This window comes from Dipodomys merriami, unplaced genomic scaffold, assembly GCF_024711535.1.
Source record: "Dipodomys merriami isolate MVZ:Mamm:240054 unplaced genomic scaffold, mDipMer1.0.p SCAF_11, whole genome shotgun sequence".
In the NCBI taxonomy this organism is placed as follows: Eukaryota; Metazoa; Chordata; class Mammalia; order Rodentia; family Heteromyidae; genus Dipodomys; species Dipodomys merriami.
Window position 1 is genome coordinate 29325068 of NW_027202382.1, and position 19555 is coordinate 29344622.

At 49.6% G+C, this 19555-nt stretch overlaps 1 protein-coding gene across 6 annotated transcripts in view; it reads left to right on the forward strand.

The window, feature by feature from the left end:
- The window catches only part of Rgs3 (regulator of G protein signaling 3), a 139385-nt gene that overhangs the window by 48136 nt on the left and 71694 nt on the right, over positions 1-19555 (forward strand). For 4 of the 6 annotated variants that reach the window (XM_070012028.1, XM_070012030.1, XM_070012045.1 and 1 more), the window contains 6 exons: positions 4199-4280; positions 5050-5155; positions 6056-6407; positions 7254-7293; positions 12109-12305; positions 14984-15067. In XM_070012028.1, coding sequence (XP_069868129.1) covers positions 4199-4280; positions 5050-5155; positions 6056-6407; positions 7254-7293; positions 12109-12305; positions 14984-15067 — 861 coding nt within the window. Of the gene's footprint in view, positions 1-360; positions 500-4198; positions 4281-5049; positions 5156-6055; positions 6408-7253; positions 7294-12108; positions 12306-14983; positions 15068-19555 lie in introns of those variants that run through there. The other 2 variants (XM_070012062.1, XM_070012035.1) reach the window with 2 other exon arrangements.

The following is a 19555-nucleotide window of genomic DNA, read 5'->3' on the forward strand; positions in this document are numbered from 1 at the left end:
ACTTAGGGACCCTGGGACATGCAGGGGAGGCGGTGCCATTGCAGAGCAGGGCGTGTTTTCTGCCTGGGTTCCTCTCCAGCAGGCAGTGTGGGGTGTTTGTGAGAACACTGGGCTCACAAAGTGGCCCATGGCGGAGAATGCAGCCAGAACAAAGGCGCCCTCTCCCCGCCAGGCCTGGGGAATACTAACTAGTTGACAGGAATTTTAATATAAAACTCTCCCTCTTCCTTGTCATTCTGAGGTTTCAGGAAGCCTTCGGGCTTATCTGCAGAGGCACACAGTGCAGACAGGGCTTGGGGAGGTGAGAGGTGATTTCCTGCCATTCTTCTGCGGGGCGGGCTTCCCAGGGCGGTCATGCCAGGCTGACGGCGCAGTGTGGGCTCCCGCTGCTGGGGGGGAGAGCTGGGGTTTTCATGGGGCGGCAGCCCAGGCAAGACCTGCAGCCATGAACCGCTTCAATGGGCTCTGCAAGGTGTGCTCCGAGCGCCGCTACCGCCAGGTGGGTGTATGGCCCCCTTGAGGGGGGACCTATGGGGTGTTGAGGATGGGGGGGGGCTTGCCCCAGCAAGATCGCTCTCTCTTTCTCTCTACAAGACCTTTTATGCCTCCTCCAGCTCTCCGTAAGCACATTTCTGTAGAGGCACGGGCTGGGCCCAAGGTGTAGCCTGTTACCTGCTACCTTGTGTTAGGGCAGCTCAGGCTGCCTCTTTGATGATCCAGCTAATTTTCTGCTATTTTTCTCTGGGGAGGGAGTGTCCATGTAAAAAGGCATCTCGGGTCTGGGACTGCAGATGGCTTGGTGGCTAAGCAGCTGAGTGTTTCCGCCAACTTTCCCAACTTCTGATGGGACAGCAGTGCCTGCTCACCCTCTTTGTGTATTGCAATGTGCTTGGAGTGAGAGCAGGTAGTTCTGTACACCCATGCGTGGTTTTCTTCCTCCAGCTTGGTCACCTCAAGATGGGTCAGGACTCCAGTGGCTTTGGAGTTGAACTTCATTGAAAGGGTCTGACTTCTCAGACCCAGTCTTGGAAGTTGGGGCAGGGTGGAGAGTAACAGTACTGCGAATCCCTGGGCCTTTCTTTTCATGAACAATGTGGAGGCTTTTCTCTTTTCTCTTCTCTTCTTCAGCTTGAACCCAGGGCCTCAAATGTGCTAGGCAAGCACTCTACCATTGAGATACATCCCAGCCCAAGAAGGAGTCTTCTCTCTTCTCTCTCCCTCCCCCCCTCTTTCTCCCTCTTTTTCCCTCTTTCTCCCTCTCTCTCTTTCTCTCTCCCTCTCTTTCTTTCCTTCTCCTACAAGGGGCCAAAGGAGGATGAATGTAGACATTTCTTGTACAGATTCTGGAAATGTCCAAGCTGGAAAAGAGCACAAAAATTGTTCTGATTTAAAAAAAAATTGAGGTCCCTCTGCTTCTTTCCATGATCACACTGGGAGCTAGGCTCTCACTCCCCTTATAGGCAGCGTATAGGTTCCTGGGATACATCCAGAGGTGCTCCCTGAGCCAGTGTCTGCTGCTAGGGGACCCAAGTGTTTCCCCTCCAGTTCTCCTCAATTCTCAGGTCCTGTCCTACAGCCCCACTCTGCTCCCTGTCCTCCTGCAGCTAGATAGAAAATCCCTGGTGACACCAGAGTGGCGAGGCAGGGAGGACATGGGTGAGAAGTTGACAGGTCCAGGGTCTCTTTGCTCCCCAGGGATCAGAAGGCCAGAGTGTGGTCAGAGTGGGGCCAGGCACTAAGGTGGACTGGACTTAGGATTTCAGACTCAGAGGTTCAAGATGGCTTTTCTGTTAGACACTAATGCAGATCGAGAGTGCCAAATTTTAAGTGGGATCAGGGTTTAAATCCAACTCTACTCCTGAGCTGTGGCCCTGAACATGTCACTTTACCCATCGAAGCCTCAGTCTTCCTCTTCCTAGAATAGGTATACTAAAATGAGGATGATGCCTATGAAGCATAGGGCCCAGTGTTTGCATCTAGGGTGTGTCCAGTAAGTTGTGGCATCTGGCAACAGAAGTGTAGCCATGACAGAGCGTTGGAGAGCAGGCAGGAGGGCAGAAGAGAGGAGTTGATATGGCGCAGGCCTGGGAGGAGTAGCATTGCTTTTCCTGGACTGGAAAGAGCAAGCACTACCCCTTGTAAAGGAGCCAGAGTAGGGCAGGGCTGCCTCCTTGCCCCCATATATGCAATGCCAGAAGTCCCAGGCCTCGGTTTCCTTCTCTGAAAAGTGAGCGTGCTAAAGCTGCCTTTCCCTTCAGGCGCAGTGATGGACAGGTGCTTAGGATATTGCCCTCAGTGCAGTCTGTGAGCCTGACCACTAGGGCTCTGCTCTGCTTCCTTGTCACAGTCCAACCCTCTTGCAGAGCCAGGAGATCTGCTTGCTTCATGATGCCTGTCTCCTACCACCCCTCTGTCCACCTGCTGCTTAGGCTGTTCTCTAGGCTGCTTCTTAGAAGTTGGGTGGGAGTGGGGAGGTTTCCTGGCCCTGCCTGGACCAGGTCCTCGAAGCTCACTCTGAGGCTCACACCTGGCGCCACCTCTTAAAACCCATGTCCAGAACCTGGGGGGGGGGGGGGAGGGGGTTGGGGCCCGACCTCCAGGCAGGAGAGGTCATGGCATTGTTGCGAGGTAGGACTAAAAAAAAATGGTAGGAAGACTTCTGTGTGGCCTGGGGGTCCCCCGAAAAGTCCCTGCTGGTCCCACGGAGTGGCTGAGGTTCCCGGCATCTTCTCTAGGCCTCAGGCGGGCCGGCGATCAAGTGGCCACTCCTGTCCTCTAGTTTTCCACACTCACTCCTCAGTTTGTTTTTCTTTCTTTCCATTTTTTTTTCTTCTTCCTGTCTTAGCTGTGTGTTTTCCCAGAATTCTTATGGGAACAGGGTATTTTCCTGCCCCCCCTCCCCCTTCCCCTTGTCTGTCAGATTTCCTGTTTTACAAACTTGCTTTGAATCTGGGCCCAGGGCTTGTGGGAAGCAGAGCCTCAGGGGCCCCAGCAGCTTCCAAGGCCCTGAGTCTCCCTAGCTCTCTGCCCCCTCCTATTTCTCATGTCTGCCCTCGGGACAGGTGACAGGTGAATTAGGTGCCCAGCCCTATGAGACAACTCTTTAGGAAGGAGACAGTAGTCCCAAGACAAGGCCAAAGTCCTTGACCTTTTCCAGGCCTGTTGAATTGGCTTCTTCTTCCACCTGCCCAGGATACCTTCCCTGTGCCTCTTGAGCCCGGCTCTATTCATGTAGTATGTTCTACATCACATCCTCCTGGAGGAACACTGTTGCCCGAGCTCACTTCAGGATTCTTTTCACTGAGTCTCTAGCAAACACTAGCCTGTTACCTAGAGTCAGAGCACAAAGGACAGTTTGTGCTGTCACAGCAAAGTCCTCCAGTTTTGCTCTACTGTTATCAACCCTGCTTTGCTTTGAAGAGACTTGTGCACCGTCTTGTCCTCTGGCTGGACTTGGTACCTTGGCAGAGCCTGGCATACAGTAGGAGCTCAATACTTGTGTGATGGTTTGAAAAGACTATCCCAAACGTTAAGTCCTTTTCATTAGTCTTCTGAAAGTCAGGGCTGTGGTCCCACCATGCACCCTGCCCTTGAGGGCAGTGTGAAGTCTGGCTAGTGCAGGTTTAGCAGGAGACTTGGCTGTGCTCTTCCCCAGTCTCCTCATCTGGGAGCTTTCCACCAGTTGCCTGTGGCCTTGGCCAACACTGCCTTTGAACCCTAGCACTCCTCCTCTGACCCTTGGCCTGAGGCTAAATGAGTACATCGAAGTTTTGCCTCCCCAGTGTTCTAGGATGGCAGCCAGCAGATGGCTTTATCTTTGGGCCTTCAGTATAGAGCCAACCCTGGGCCAGTGGCCTGAGACCAATGTGAGAAAGGAAGAAGGGAGTGTGAGGCAGGCAGTGGATGGTGGGGGGAAATGGAGGGTGAGCTGTAGCTCCTTAGAGTGCTGTAGCTTCCAGGGCAAATAACCCTTCCCAGGGCCTCTCCTATGGCAGCCAGGATTACCTCCTGAGCTCTCAGCCTCCCTGCTAGGTCCACAATCTGGTGTCAAGATGCTTCGTTCCAGATAGGGACAGGGAGGAGCTGGCCAGCTCCTCTTGGCTCTGGTTCTTGTGGAAAGGAGGGTGGCTCTGGGTGGGGCTTGTGGGCTTCCCAGCCTTGTGGCTCCTGGGAGTGACTGGGCAGGGCTGTGTCCTAGATCACCATCCCGAGGGGCAAGGATGGCTTTGGCTTCACTATCTGCTGTGATTCTCCGGTCCGAGTACAAGCTGTGGATTCTGGTAAGTGTCAGCCCCACTCCCCCACCAGCACCTGGCCTTGATAGCACAGGATAGAGCTGAAAGAGAGCCCCACTCTGGAGCAAAGAGTCCTCTTGGGTTTTCAAAAGACAAAGAATAATATTATTTTTTTAAATAACCACAGATGAAACTGAGGTTTATGAAGATATACTCACTCCTTTTTATGTTTTTTATCAAAATGAAAATAGGCTCTTACATTTTGATTCCCAGTTGGTGTTGAACAGAAACGAAACCCAAATTTCTGTAATGACTGCTGGAAAGAAATGAGTTATTTGTGAGTTCCATTTGAAATGGATATTTTATCCAGGGGCAAGCCTAATTAGAAGTAGCCATTCCTTGTTCCTTTCATGAGTGAAGAGGCGCATCTTTCAGGCAGAAGCCAGGCTCAGTGATCAGGATGGTCTCTGTGCCCATCAGGGATGGGCAGGGGCTGGAGGTCAATGAACGGGGGAGGAGGAATGCATCAAGTGTGTGAGGCTGGCACAGAGATGGGCTCTCAGTGGGCTAGGAGGCCCTGGGTGGAGAGTAGAAAGCATAGCTGGCCAGAACCAAGGTGATAGGCAGAGGGGAGGTGCTGGCAGAGGGTGCACCCTCCAGAGCCACCCAGTTCAAACCTTCATTTTCCAGATGGAGAAACAGAAAAAGGGTGGTCTTTGCTTGAGGTCCTAATGTGGAAGCAAAGGACTCCAGGCCCTTAGAGGGGGTCTTGGGCTTGCAGGAAGCCCTGTATGACTTTTCTTTGTCCCTGCAGGGGGCCCAGCAGAGCGGGCAGGGCTGCAGCAGCTGGACACAGTGCTACAACTGAACGAGAGGCCGGTGGAGCACTGGAAATGTGTGGAGCTGGCACACGAGATCCGGTGACAGGGGCAGCGGGTGACTGGGGCCCCAGGATGGTGGCACATCTTCCCCATCCCCGGCTGTGGGCATGCTGCTTTGCCCTACCTTACTCTTGCCAGTGCTTCCTTTGCCCAGCTGTGAGCAATTCACGTTGCTCCTCAGGGAATCCATTTCTTGGCCTGAAAATGGAAGGTTCAGGATCAGAGCAATTTTGGATCCCCACAGCAAACAGCAGGGAAGAAGCTCTCAAACAGTCTCCGTGGTTCATGATGTGGCTCCGGGGGCTCGCTTTCCACTTTAGCTAATTATTTCTGCTACCTACCAGCTAAGCTCTTTGTTTAAAGGTATAGGTATTGCAAATCCTTAATTACACCGTTAAAAAAATTATTCTTTAAAATATTTAGTCCCTTTAAATTTGACCCCCTAGGGTAAGACTCTAATGGCTTCATTTAGGTTTCCATTTATAGCATCTAAAGTGACTAGATGAAGCCAGGTGTGGTGGTGTGTGACTGTCATCCCAGCATGAGGCAAGAAGAGAGAGGCAGGAGGATTGTGAGTTCGAGGCCAGCTAGGGCTACACAGTGAGACCTTTCATAACAAAAGCAAACATAGAAATTAGAATGTCTGGAGGAGGTTGCATTTAGGTATTTTGCATGCTCCAACTTGCTTGTACCTTGCCCACAAAGTTGAATATGGTGATCTCTCCTATTGGATCCTACTCAGCCACTGCTGAGAGACACCTCTACCCTCTTTGCTAGCAGTCTCTGTGTTCCATAGCCTCTTCCATCCTTTCCTGCTCTGACCTGGGCATCGGTTCCCCCGTGATTGCTTCCTCTTTCTTTCCACTCTGCAGGCCCTCACCCAGGCTGACTATGATCTTCCCCAGACTCAAATCCTCTCTATGATTCCCTAACTTCCAGGAGCTGCCCCAGCGAAATCATCCTGCTCGTGTGGCGCATGGTTCCCCAGGTCAAGCCGGGGCCAGATGGAGGGGTCCTGCGGCGGGCCTCCTGCAAGTCAGCACATGACTTCCAGGCACCCCCCAACAAGAGGGAGAAGAACTGTACCCATGGGGTTCAGGCCCGGCCTGAGCAACGCCATAGCTGCCACCTGGTGTGTGACAGCTCAGATGGGCTGCTGCTGGGCGGCTGGGAGCGCTACACCGAGGTGGGCAAGCGTGGGGGCCAGCACACGCTGCCTGCGCTGTCTCGAGCCAGTGCCCCCACCGACCCCAACTATATCATCCTGGCCCCGCTGAACCCTGGGAGCCAGGTATAGACAGCTGGTATGGGGAAGGGAAAGGGCACTGGGTCCCTGTGGGAGGCTGGAAGGTCTCAGGGATTCAGAATTTGGTTGTGAGCAGCCCGCTTTGGGGGTGGTGGTGCTGGGAGTGTTGGGCAAAGAGATAGGGTTATGCCAGCTCTGGCCTCTGCAAGACTGGGTAGAGGGTAGAGATGGGTATTTTGGCCTCAGGACACATATCCAGGGCCAGACACACGCAGGCTAGAGGGTGTTAGCTTGCCCGAAGCCGGTGCCTCTCCAGGGGAATGGGCTGCCCTGCTAGGTGGTGATCCCCCAGATTCTGCATTCTCCATGGTCATATGTTGGGATGTGGACCGGGGCCCCCATAGCATCAGTCCTATGAGACACTCTGGGTAAATAGTGTTCTGAGGGCATATGAGTTTGGAAAATGTCCTGTACTCTCTTCCCTTTTGGAAGATCCCCAATGGCATTAGCCTGCTTGAAGTTCAGAGGTCATCCTGCAGTGAAGCAGGCCATCTAACCTTGTATAACCTGACCTTTCCAACACTTCCTGGATGGTAGCACCCTTTATGGCAGTTTTGGGGTCCCACCATTCCAGTGAGCCTTAGAAAGCACTTTGGTTGGAACTAGCACTAACAAAGAAGCTGAGACCTCTCCAAGGTGTCCAGCTTTATGGCACACAAAGCCTCTTTCAACCCTGGGTTCCCTCCAAGCCTCATCTCTCAGAACTGCTGTTTGGTCCTTGTGTCCTGAGATATTCTACTTCTGATCTCTGAGGCTCAGTGTCCAGTAGTTTACTGAGCTGTTCAAATTTATTCCTGGGGCTGAGCTGGGTCTCCTGTTTTTCCCTTGTAGCTACTGCGGCCAGTGTACCAGGAGGACCCTATCCCTGAAGGTGAGTTGTCCACTACTATTGTGCCCTCTTGGCTTGGAGAGGTGGCAGAGGGCAGCCGAGGCCTGGCCCAGCCTTCTGCTCTGAGTTCAGAGGCCTTTCTAGTGGAGTCAAGATAGCTTAGCATGTAAACACATGGTCCCTTTCTTCTTGCAGTTTCTTTCTTCTCATAGTCTCTTCCCTCCCGCTACCACCCACCCCAATGAAAGAGTGTGTTTCTCCTTGAGCCATCAAAGGGACAGAATACTCAGGACTCCAGCATTCAGCTGAGCATCATCCAGTGTTACTGAACAGCACTGTCGGGCCTTTGTGGGGGCAGCCATGGAGTGTAGAGCTGGGAGGTCTCAGTTTGGAGCTCTAGTTATATGGCTTTAAGCAAATTCCCTTTCTTCACTGCACAGCTATAAAATGAGGCCAGTAGTAATTCTTGTTCAGAGAGTTGGTTGTGAGCAGTAAGCCTGGATGTTGATTGATGTGACAGAAGGTGGAGGTCTCTGAAGTGCATCAATGTCTCTTACTGTTTGATGGATTCTTCTTTGGACTTCAAATCTTGGCCAGGAATAGAATCTGGCCAACTCCTCCAGGAAGGCCTAAGATACCAGTCTCTCTCTCTCCCCCTCTGTGTGTGTGTGTGTGTGTGTGTGTGTGTGTGTGTGTGTGTGTGTGTGTGTGTGTGTGTGTGTGTGTGTTGGGACTGAGGCTTAAATTCAAGGATGGAGCACTTCCTTTTTTTTTTCTTCTGCTTATGGCTGGAACTCTACTTCTTGAGCTGTAGCTCTACTTCTGGCTCTTTGGTGGCTAATTGGAGACGAGAGTCTCACAGACTTTCCTGCCCAAGATAGCTTTAAATTGTGATCCTTGGATCTTAACCTCCTGAGCAATTAGGATTACAGGCATAAACCACCAATGGCCAGTAGTATGTAAGTCTTGATACTAGAGTTGGCTGAGCATTCCTTAAGGCCCTTATACACCTGTCAAGAGCTCTGTATCTGCATGGTTGGGACAGCTTTGCCCGGCAGCCTGCAATACTCATCTAGTATGTACATGAGCCCTTAAGCTGATACCTGCAGAATGCCCTTGACCTCGTCCTGAGAGTTGCTATTTCCAGGCCTCCTTGCTGTTTCAGCGATAGAAAGACAATTTTTATAGTGGGTACTAGGAAGAATGCTTATGTCTTTTGAGGGGAAAAGGGCTCCCACAGGCTCAGGGTCTCTGACAGAAGCTATCTTTTTTTCTCTCCCCTCTTGGGCCTCAAAGAACTGGGCCTGGCCAGTTCTCTCTGGGGGAGGAGTCTGATGGGATCCAACAGCAAGTGTCTAAAAAGCTTTTAGTCAGCTCATTAGATTGGAATGATGATGTTGCTGCAAAATGGTGACTTCAGTAAGGCCAGGGCTGAGCAGGGCATATCATTGGGTCCAGTATCAGTGCCTTGCAGGCAGTAGAAATTCAGTAGAATTTTGGTTGAGTGAGTGACCAAGGAGAATGACTCCATTGCCTTGGTGGTGGTTTTGAAGCCTGATCACAGAATACGGAAGTTCTAAGAGGTGTGCCACCTGCTGTGGTCACCTGGACATGGTCTGGGAAGTCCAGGGTGGATTCTTTCTCAGCCTGAGAGACACCCCTGTGGTTACTCCTAACCTATGTCTGTATTTTTCATTCTCTGAGAATATAATACCCAGAAGGGCACAGCCATCTAAGCCATGGGAAAGGGACAAGTAAGGAAACGATGGTGTTGTTAATAACCACGGTAACTTTTTGAATGCATTGTATCAAGGTCTTGGCTTTGCTTCATTTATTCTTCGTAATAATAATCATTTGGTATCCAAGGACATCTTTGCCTTTTCCCAAGGATTAAATCTTTTTAGTGCCTAGTCCTGGGGCTCAGCGGAAGGGTGAAAATTCAGAGCACAAAGCTTCCTTTAACATACTAAGGGTTGTCCAGAGGTTAAAGCTATCACCAGGGTGCCGACTTCTGGTCCTCTGGCTAGCCTGCCAGGAGGTAGCCTTTCAGAGTTTGGACTGAGCTGTCCTGAGTTGAATAGAGTCTGGTGCCCTTCCAGAGCCTGGAGTGCCTGTTTTTGCGGTAGTTGGCATGTGCCTGGGCCTGCTGTACCCTAGGCATTGTCCCCTTCCCTGTGAAGGCAGCCTCGCTTCAGATTCACCATTGCCAAGGGTCGGGTGGCTGCCAGGGCTCCCGTCAGAAGCTGAGAGCAAAGCTCTGTAATTACTGTGTTTGGAGAGTGAAGCAGGTGTTAGAGGTAAAGAGATGAGACAAGAATATGGACCCTGGGGCCTTTGGAGTTAGTAGCAGGTGGGAAGCAATGGGTTTGCCTTCACAGACTCAGTGACTAGCTTGCAGTTTTAGCTGCCCTAAAAAAAAAAAAAAAAAGACACTTACCTCCAGCCAAGTCCCTTGCTCCATGTCACAAGGGATGTGGCCATGGGGCTTCTGAGACTGGCCACTGCCTATGTTGCATTTACCAGTCATATGACCTTGGGAAAATTGCCCAAACGCTCTGCACCTTAGTTTCTTGTCTGTAATATAGTATGATGCAAGCCTCTCCTCCCTGAAGGCAGAATGATAGGCCAGGTGTTTGATATGTGACTCTCAAGACCCAAGGTGAAGATTCTTTGAAAGCCCTGAGCCAGAGGAAGGAAGAAATGGCTTTTTTTGGAATCTGAGAAAAGTTGGACCCTGGTGGTCATGCCTGTAATCCTACCTACTCCGAAGGCTAAGATCTGAGGATCTCAGTTCAAAGCCAACCTGGGCAGGAAAGTTTGTGAGACTCCTATCCAATTAACAACTGGGGGTAAAAAGCTGAAAGCGGAGCTGTGGCTGAAGTGGCAGAGCACTAGCCTTGAGCCAAAAAAGCTCAGGGATAGGGACCAGGCCCTGAGTTCAAGACCCAAGACTGACACAAACATACACAAAACCTGAGACTTAGGTCTGTGGCCCATATTTTGCCATGTGCAGATGGTACCATTCTTTAATTTTGGTCTAATTGGCTTGAATTAGTCCTATCTTATTTTACCTTCTCTGCTTTAGGCTTGGCCATGCCAACTGTCCTGTCCAGTTCCAAATGAGTCCAGTTGCCTCCCATCTCAGGTGGCTTGAGACCAATGCCCACATCTGCCCATCCATGGCCTTGATGTGTGTCTTGTTCAGCAGTTTAGGGCTTGAGGGAATCTGAGCCACACTGGTACTGGTGCTTTGTGTGGGCTGAAAAACTGTTTGGGCTAGGCAGGAGCTCATACAAATATAGCAGATTTGTATAAGACAGATAATATAGCCACCTGTAAGATCTCCATTTTGCAGGGGGAGAAAACTGACTCAGCGGGGAAAGAAACTGACTCAGGGGGAGAAAACACTCATTCAGGGTTGTACAGCTAGTCTCCAATTTGAGAAGTTGGTGCTCTAGTTCAAGGAAATCCATTACAGACTTTGAGTGGCAGAATGGGCTCTTCCTGCCAAGGGGCCAGGGCCTGGCAGGCAGATACCTCTCAGCTCCCCTATTCACAGGGGCCATGCTGGATGAGGAGCATGTGACTTCTTCCAGGCACCTGCACCTCCTGCCCTCAGTCTTGGGCTCCCCAGTTCCCCTAAGGCACTCAGAAGAAAGGCAGGAAGTGGGTTAGTTATTGTGGCTTGAGTGCCGCCCCCAGATTTGACTATTGGTGGTCACTTGTGGGGGCAGACTTGTTTTTCTCACCTCTCAGAGAGAAGGGTGGGAGGAAGAAGGAAGTGTGAAACCTTCTGGGCCATTTCCTCTAAACCATGGCCTTGCGTTGGTGGGGAGCTTCCCTGAAGTGTATTTGGGCTGGGTTACCCTGGCTGCCAGGGCTGGGGACAGAGAGAAGCCTGGGCACTCAGATCCAGACTGGATATCCAGGGAGGACATGGCTGGCTTTCTCTGGCTGCAAGAACCCTTGGAAGGGATCAGGTGTGTGCTGAGCACAGTCATTCTGCCTTCCCTCTCTCCTCATGCTTGTGTCTAGAAAGAGCACAGGAAGGGGGCTCCTGTTCCCTTGTCATGTGAAGGACAGACCCCCATAGACCCTGCAAAGCCATTGTCTCTGTCCCCACTCTAGAGGATGCTATCTGTGTGACAGATGGGCTAGTGGGGCTGGGCTGGTAACAGAGGGATGAAGACACACACTGTCATACAGGAAGTTCCTTCTGATCCAACTCATTGTTCCATGTGGGACTCAAGGCTCAGTGAGGTCAGATCTGCTGATTTTTTAGATATGAGCAACTTCTCATTTCTAATTTATTTTTTTAATGGTACTAGGGATTGAAGTCAGGGCCTCATACTTGCTAGGCAAAGGCTCTACCACTTGAGCCATACTCCTAGTCTTTTGGGCTGTGGTTTGATTTCAGATAGAACCTAATATTTTACCCAGACTGGCCTTGGAAAGTGATCCTCCGACTTCTGCCTTCCAAGTAGCTGAGATTGGAGGCATGTGCCATTATGCCAGGACTTTAGATATAAGCGACTTGTTGGTCAATAAATGGAGAGGTCTGATTTGGGATCTGGGACACTGTATCAAGAGTGTCATCATTGTTGGCTCCCAGTTCTGTCTGAACCCTGAACATTCCTTGTTTACATGTCTTTACTGCTCATAAGAATGGGAGACAGGCCCACAACGTGGCTGGAGGCTCCCTGTGTACTTATGCTCTTTGCATATGCTCTTTGGGCCTAGCCCAAGCTAATTAGTAGTTGGTGGTGTAGACTAATTGGGTCTGTGCTCCCAGTGTTTCCAGGGAGGCCCTTGTCAGTGGTAGTAGAAATGCCTCACTGCCCCCTTTCTGTTCCACAGAGGCAGGGAGCCCCAGTAAAGGGAAGTCCTACACGGGCCTGGGGAAGAAGTCCCGGCTGATGAAGACAGTGCAGACAATGAAGGGCCACGGGAACTACCAAGACTGCTCAGTCCTCAGGCCGCACGTCCCGCACTCGAGCTATGGCACCTACGTCACCCTGGCCCCCAAAGTCCTGGTGTTCCCTGTTTTTGTTCAGGTGAGCTTAGCTCCCAGGGAGGGAGCACCATCCCAGGTCTCAGGGCGGTGTCTCCTCCAGGACCCCTCTGGGGACAAATGGTTCCAGATGCTCAGGGTTCTGGGGGTGATATGGAGAAGCACAGAAGCTCCACATAGGAAGGTGTGGAGCCATGCTGCACAGGTTGACCCCAACTGCTTGTCACATCACAAGGCTGGCTTGCTAAGGCTCCCCTCCCTGCCTCGTCCAGCAGTTATTGTTTGGACTGAGGGACCAATGAATACTGGTGGCCCAAGATTCATATACAGTTCCCTCCTCCTACAGCCTCTACTTTTCTCTCTTCGTCCCCATTTTTCCTCTCTTTTTAAAAATCAATCTCAGCCAGGTGCCAGTGGCTCACATCTGTATTCCTAGCTACTCAGGAGGCTGAGATCTGAGGATCATAGTTCAAAGCCCAGCACAGGCAGGAGTCCAGGAAACTCTTATCTCCAATTAACCCCAGAAAACCAGGAGTGGCACTGTGGCTCAAAGTGGTAGGGTGCTAACCTTGAGCCAAAAGGTCAGGGACAGCACTCAGGCCCTGAGTTCAAACCCCACCACTGAAAAAAAATTAATCTCCATTTATCACCCTGTATGAACATTTAAGTGACTTTTCTGTATATATGTATGCATATATGTATGTATCTATCTGCATATTAAAAAATAGATCTCATTCTATACTCTGCTGCCTTTTTAGGTTTTTTTTTGCAGTGCTGGGAATCAAACCCATGGTCTGTACATACTACTTAAGTGCTCTTCCACTGAGCTAGATTCCCCAGTAACTGTTTTCCTGAGATAGTTTTTCTATGCAGCCCAGGATGGCTACATAATCCTCATGATCCTCCAGCTTCAGACTCCTTGTTGGGATTGCGGGCATATGCCACCACACTCTGTTTGTTGCCTTTTTTAGACAAAAATTGTAGCATGCACATTTCTCTCCTTATTCCATGTCCTTCAAGGCTGGATTCTGTAGTGGTTCCCAGTCTTCTATCATATGGATATACCTTGTTTATTTAACTAGCTCGGCATGTTTACTCTTCTGCTATTGTAAATAACTTTGCAATGCCCATCTTTGTACATGAATTGTTGCTGGTTATTTTTCTTGGGAAAAATTTCCTGGATGTGAAATGACTTGACCATGGGTCATGAATGTCTTTAAGATACTTTATACGTACTAACAAACTGCTGTCCTTAGCAGCATGGGGATGTTACGGTCCCATGGCCTTTACTTCTGACCGTGACCTCCCAGTGTGCCTGTCACTGTCCGGTGGATTTTAGAACCTCCACTTGGCCAGGATTTAACATGTCTGTGACAGGTAATGCCCCACTTCCTTAACAGCTGTGCTGGCAAGGTCTGCCCTCTGCCATTTTTTGTGGATCTCGTCTCTTCCTTGAGACAGAGACTCTAATGTCTTTCTCTTTTGTTTACTTATTTTAGTTTTGTTTTGTTTTTAACTGAAATAGGCTCTTTCTATGTAGCCCAGGCTACCCTTGAACTCACAATCTTCCCTCTCATAATCCTCCTGAACGTTGAGATAATAGGTACATAACATTGTGGCTGCTTATTGTTTTTATTTTTGTTGTTTTAAAACGTTTTTGAAGCATGATGAGAATTCCTTGAAAAAAAGTGTAAAATACATAAACTAAAAAATGGCATAACACTTAACTGTTCAATTTAACAAGTGACTGGAAAGTGAATTCCCTTTAAGAATTCACTGGAGATGAAGGAATAGACCCTGTGGGCAGGATGGAAGCCCCACGTATCTTCCCGATCATGGTACCCGCCCCTGACCAGAGGAACCCAGCCCCCTACACCTAGCTTGGTGATGAGCAGTCCTTCTCTTTCATTTTACCATCTGAGTATGTTTCCCTAAATAACATGCTCCCTTTTGCCTCCTTTTGAATGATATTTAATGAAATCCTACTGGACATATTTATTAGAGTCCTGCTTCTTTGGCCGCCTGTTATTTCAAGCTCCATCAGCTTGTTGTATGTAACTGAAATTTGTTTTATTATTTTTCTTCAGTAGTTCCCTGGAGGCCAGGTACATAGAAGCCATGTTCTAAATATACGTTCACAAGGACAAGTCCTGACGAATGACCTAGAATTTAAGGAACTCTCTCCAGGCTGGATGGGATGGGATGACTGGGTGAGAAGTTTAGGGAGAATTAGTTCTTGGGGAACTTATGAGTAAGAAAGAGTCAGTCAGCTCAAGTGCATTTTGAATACGGAGCAAGGAAAGGCCTGGTCCTAAAAAGGGACTGGAATAGACAAATCTCTGGACATGTGGATGTCAGGAAGCCTGCAGGGCCTGACAGCAGGGACCTTCCTGTGAGGGGTGAGCAGGACAGATGGGGGGTTGGAGGGCCCCTGAGCTCAGTGTGGGGGCGAGCAGAGAGGGGAGGGCCGCAGAGGGCCCAAACATGTGGTTGGATTTCCTGCCAGAGAGCACAGCTCTGGGGGTAAAGACTGCTGGGGAAGGTGGCGGCCGCAGCCCCGCACAGGACAGGAGTCAGTGTCTTTCTGTTCCATCTTGTGTGTGAAGGGCTTGGGGGTTCTCAGGGGAGGGGAGAGGGTTCCCAGCGGCTGGCTTTGGCGAGCTGCTCCCCTCTGGGGCCTCTCTGAACTGCCCACTCAGAGCCTTGCTTTTTATTTTTCAGCCCCTAGATCTCTGTAACCCTGCCCGGACCCTCCTGCTGTCTGAGGAGCTGCTGCTGTACGAAGGGAGGAACAAGGCTTCTCAGGTAGGATGTGGGCACTGCCAGGCTGGCTCTCACTAGGCTTCCCTGGCCAGCCTCCAGGCCTCTCACCCTTCTCCTCTCTTTCTAGTCTTAGAATTGTACAATTTAAGGATGTGGGGGGAGACCCAAAGCCTAGTCTCATTTCCTCTTCTTAAATAGCTATCTGGCGGTGGGGAACTCACCGCCTCTCAAAGCCATTTAGTCCATCTTCAATGGTTCCAACTTTCCCCCAGCCCCCTAAGACATCCCATTGTTTTCTTGACTCCCTTTTTGGAGAAGAGATGACACATCTGGACTTTGATAGTGACTTTGTGGGGAGATTAAAGCTGTTAGCAGAAAAGCTTTAGAGGAATATCTATTACTTGAGTTTCCTGAGTGTATTAGCCCCTTCAGAAAGACCACTCCTGTGACTTTTCCTGGGCTCTTGCTTTATCAGCAAGAGGAGGGGGGCTGAGGGGGTGGGGCCATGCCAATGTTTCTGGGAGCTGCCTCCTCATCTCTCATGGGAAAGACCTTACTCACACCAGGACCTAGCCCAGGCCCTGTCCTTGAGCTTAAATTTACTTGGTAGCCAGATGCTGATGACTCACACATGTAGTTCTAGCTACTCAGGAGGCTGAGATCTGAGGATCAAGGTTTCAAGGCAACCCAGGAAGAAAGGTCTCTAAGACTTTTATCTCCCATTAACTAACCAAAAGCTAAAAGTGAAGGTATGGCTCAAGTGGTAAAGCACCAGCCTTCAGCAAAAAAGCCAAGTGAGAGCATGAGATTCTGAGTTCAAACAGCAGTACGGGCTCTCTCTCTCTCTCTCTCTCTCTCTCTCTCTCTCTCTCTCTCTCTCTCTCTCTCTCTCTCCCTCTTTCTCTCTGTCTCTGTCTCTGTCTCTCTCTGTCTCTCTGTCTCTCTCCCCCCCCCCCTCCTTGGGAGCAGAAGGTGGAGCCTTGGAATCTGGCCTGGCTCACAGGCATAAACAGAAGGTTCGCTGCAGGTCAGTCCTGATGCAGACATAGTTCTTCCCAGGTAAATAGTCGCTTGGCACAGTAGGAAGTTGGGGCAGGAACTTGGAGGCAGGAAGCCTCTCCTCCAGATATCTCCCATCCTGTTTCTGGCTTCACTTTCCCCATCTGCACAGTGGGTATGTGCGTATGTATTTGAGGGAGCTGAGTGGAGCCTGAGACTGGATGGTCTCGAAGGGCTCCGGTATGCCAGTGACCATGGCTGAAGCACAGGTTGGCTTTTGCTTTGTTCTATTTAGTTTTTAAGAGAGCATGCTCCAGATGATGATTGTCTTTTTTCAAGAATGATCCCTGGGAAGACAGCATGCTTGTTCCACTGCAGTGGGATGCTGAGGTCATATCTGCATCACATTTAGGAACTTCCTTCAGAATCTCAGCGTGTCCTCTGACCCGCCTCAGTGGCAGTAAAACCCCACTGGGTGAGGGAATTTGGGCTTCTGGAGTGAGATGCTGCTGGTGCTATATGTGGTGAAGGGGAATCCAGTGTGCAGGCCCAGCAGGTAAAGTGTGGCCAGATAGCCAACAGACCAAGAAGAAGGCAGTGAGGATGGCAGTCACACTGCAGCCCACACCTGTGTGGACATTCATTCATCATTCATCCTGCAAACAGGGAGGCCTGTACTGTGTAGCCTGCATATGCAGTTTGCATACTTGATGTGGATAAGCTCTGTAGTTCTCCCAGGAGACAATCAATTATTTCCCCCCACTTTCTAGATGAGGAAACTCAGGCTGCACCTGAGGCGACCGGGGGCCTGGGAGTTTCAGGGTGGGTAAGGAGTGGAACCAAATTGAATCCTCAGCTCTCTAGCTCAGCATTGCTTTCTAGGATCCCTGTTGCCTCTGGTATTTGTTAAAAAAACAAACACACACCAGCCAAGCCATCACCGTAGTTCAAATTCATCCTCCATGTCTTTGCTTCATGGCTTAGGACGGACAGATTTCCCTCTTGAAGACTGAAGGGTATAATGTGAGGACCTATCTAATAAACATAGCCCTTTCTCTTGAAGTACAATAGCAATAGGAGGCTCTGGGTAGATTTTCAGGTCTCTCAAGCTAAAAGCAGAAAACAATTCCAGAGGGTGTTAGGTAACTTTAGAGAACCTTAGCATCGTGGGTTCTTAGGAATCATCTGTTCTCGTTGCTTCCCTGCGGCTTTCCGGCAAATGCTTTTCAGAACCAGAAAGGGCAGCCCCTATGAGCAGTGGATTTGTGGCTTGAGAGCCTTCATTTGCAGCAAGTGCTGTTGTGTGATTGACAGAAATCTGCATTTCTGGAGTATTCCCGCTTGTGTTGTGGGCTCCTCTCTTCTCTGGGCATGCTCAGATTTGTTAATGCCTACGAGCTGATCCAGTGCCACTTCATAAACTGCTCTCACCGCACTCCCCTCCCCACCTAAAAGTCACACACTTGCCCAATGTGTACCGAGATCCAATCAGCATTTTGGAGCAGCCCATTTGTACATTCAAACAATAGTTCCTCAGCATTTGCACTGTAGCCAGGCCCTGCGCTAGGTTCCTGGAATACTGTGAAGCACAAGACAGACACACCCTCACTTTACACACTGACTCACCAGTTTACCATTAACTAAGGTGCACTTAGGTCTTGTCTGCAAACTCTGATTCCCAGGAGAAGCTAGGTTAGGACCACTTGAGAAAGTACCCGCCATGTTGTAAGGCTAGCTCCTCTACGTAGACCTTCACTCAGTCTTTGACTCTGGAACATCAGATGTAAGCTGGGAGGAGGTGTGGGGAAGACACCGGGAGGCTCCTGTGGCCAGGGGTGGAAGGCAGCAGGTAACTGGGTGATGGGCCTGGCATCATTCTTCTGTGGGCTGCCGGGAATTCTATTGGAGCAAGGGCTTGGGAAGGGGTTCATACACATGCCCTGCCTTGGCACTTGGTCCTTGTCCTGCTTTGGCCTCTGTCTTGACTCCAGCTGTGTGCCAGCTCTGTCCTTTCCCTGACCTAACCTTTGGGGGAAATTCTTCACTCATGCCTTAATCACTTCCTGTCTAGACCATATTCTCAGCTCTGGGAATTGAGGATAGGGCAGTGGCTTAGGCCTTTTTTCACCTTGCCCATGGCTCCTCCCACTTGCCTTCCATCTCTGGGCCTTGGCCTTTTTTTTTTTTTAACTTTTGAGGCTCCTGGTGAATTGTCTCCTCCAACTTTTTCCATGCCAGCTTCCTTGTGGGTCTGGAGGTAAGGCCAGATTTCCCTTGAGTGGATGCAGGAACAAGAAGGTTTGCCTCGTGTTTTCAGCTAGTGTACCTACCACCTTCATTCATTGTTTAGACTTTGCAGCTCCCTCCTTAGACATCCAATTCATGGAATATTTCTGGACTTCTCCATCATTTTCTTTGGTTTTATTTATTTACTTAATTTCTTTTGCTCTTCTTAATTGGTTTCTGTTTGGGTGTTTTCACCTTCAGGGACAGAAAAGCTGCAGACACATTGCTGGTTCACTTAACCTCTTTGAGCTATAAGGTCCTCTTTGGTCAGGGCAATAATGTTATTTAAATGAGGGGCCATGAGGCAGAAAGTAAAAGCTCAGCAACTGGGGACTTCTGTTGGGTAAGGTTGAAGCAGGGCCTTGCTGAAAGGGCTGCATGGGATTACCATTAAGATCCCTTTTGCTCAGAATTCTGGAGTCACTATGTTTGGGTCCCGTGAGAGGCCAGAGCCCTGATAGCTTTGTTCTAAGATGTCCCCAAATCATTCCTCTGTCCCAATGCCCTCCATCTTATGTTTGTGCAATGTTTGAACTATTGCTAAATAGTGCAAATTTAAGAGAAATGTGCAAAGTAAAATCCCATTGCCCAGAATGGGGACAATAGTGAGTATGTTAGATTCTCTCTTTCTCTATCCAGATATCTATCTATCTATCTATCTATCTATGCATATATATATATATATATATATATATATATATACCCACTCATATATAGAGGTGTTTGTTTCATAAAATATCATTATTCTCTGGGTATTTTTGCATGGCATTCTCACTGTTTTGCCTTATGATAGACAGATTTCTATTTCTTTGCACCTAGCTCCACTTGATTCTTTTTAATAGCTGCATAACATGCTACCAGAGGAAGATAGCATACTTTGTTGTATATATCCCCTCTTGATGGACATTTATATTGTTGTTGTTATTGTTATTACTGTAGGGTCTGCCCCGTATTATTGAGACAAAGTCTCACGATGTAGTTCAGGCTGGCCTCTAATTCATGATCCTCCTATCTCTGCCACCTGAGTGCTAGGATTACAGTCATGCACCACTGCACCTGGCTTTAAAAAAAACAACTACAAAAGTGCTCCTGAGGACATCCTTATATGTGCATATTAATAAAGCTTTGTTAAGTATTTCTGTAGGAGAGAGTCTTAGGAGCGGAGTTGTGTGAGCCGCCTTAACAGTTTGCCAGCTTAGTGTCAGCACGTGGTCCACTTGGGTAACAACACAGCACACCCTTGCT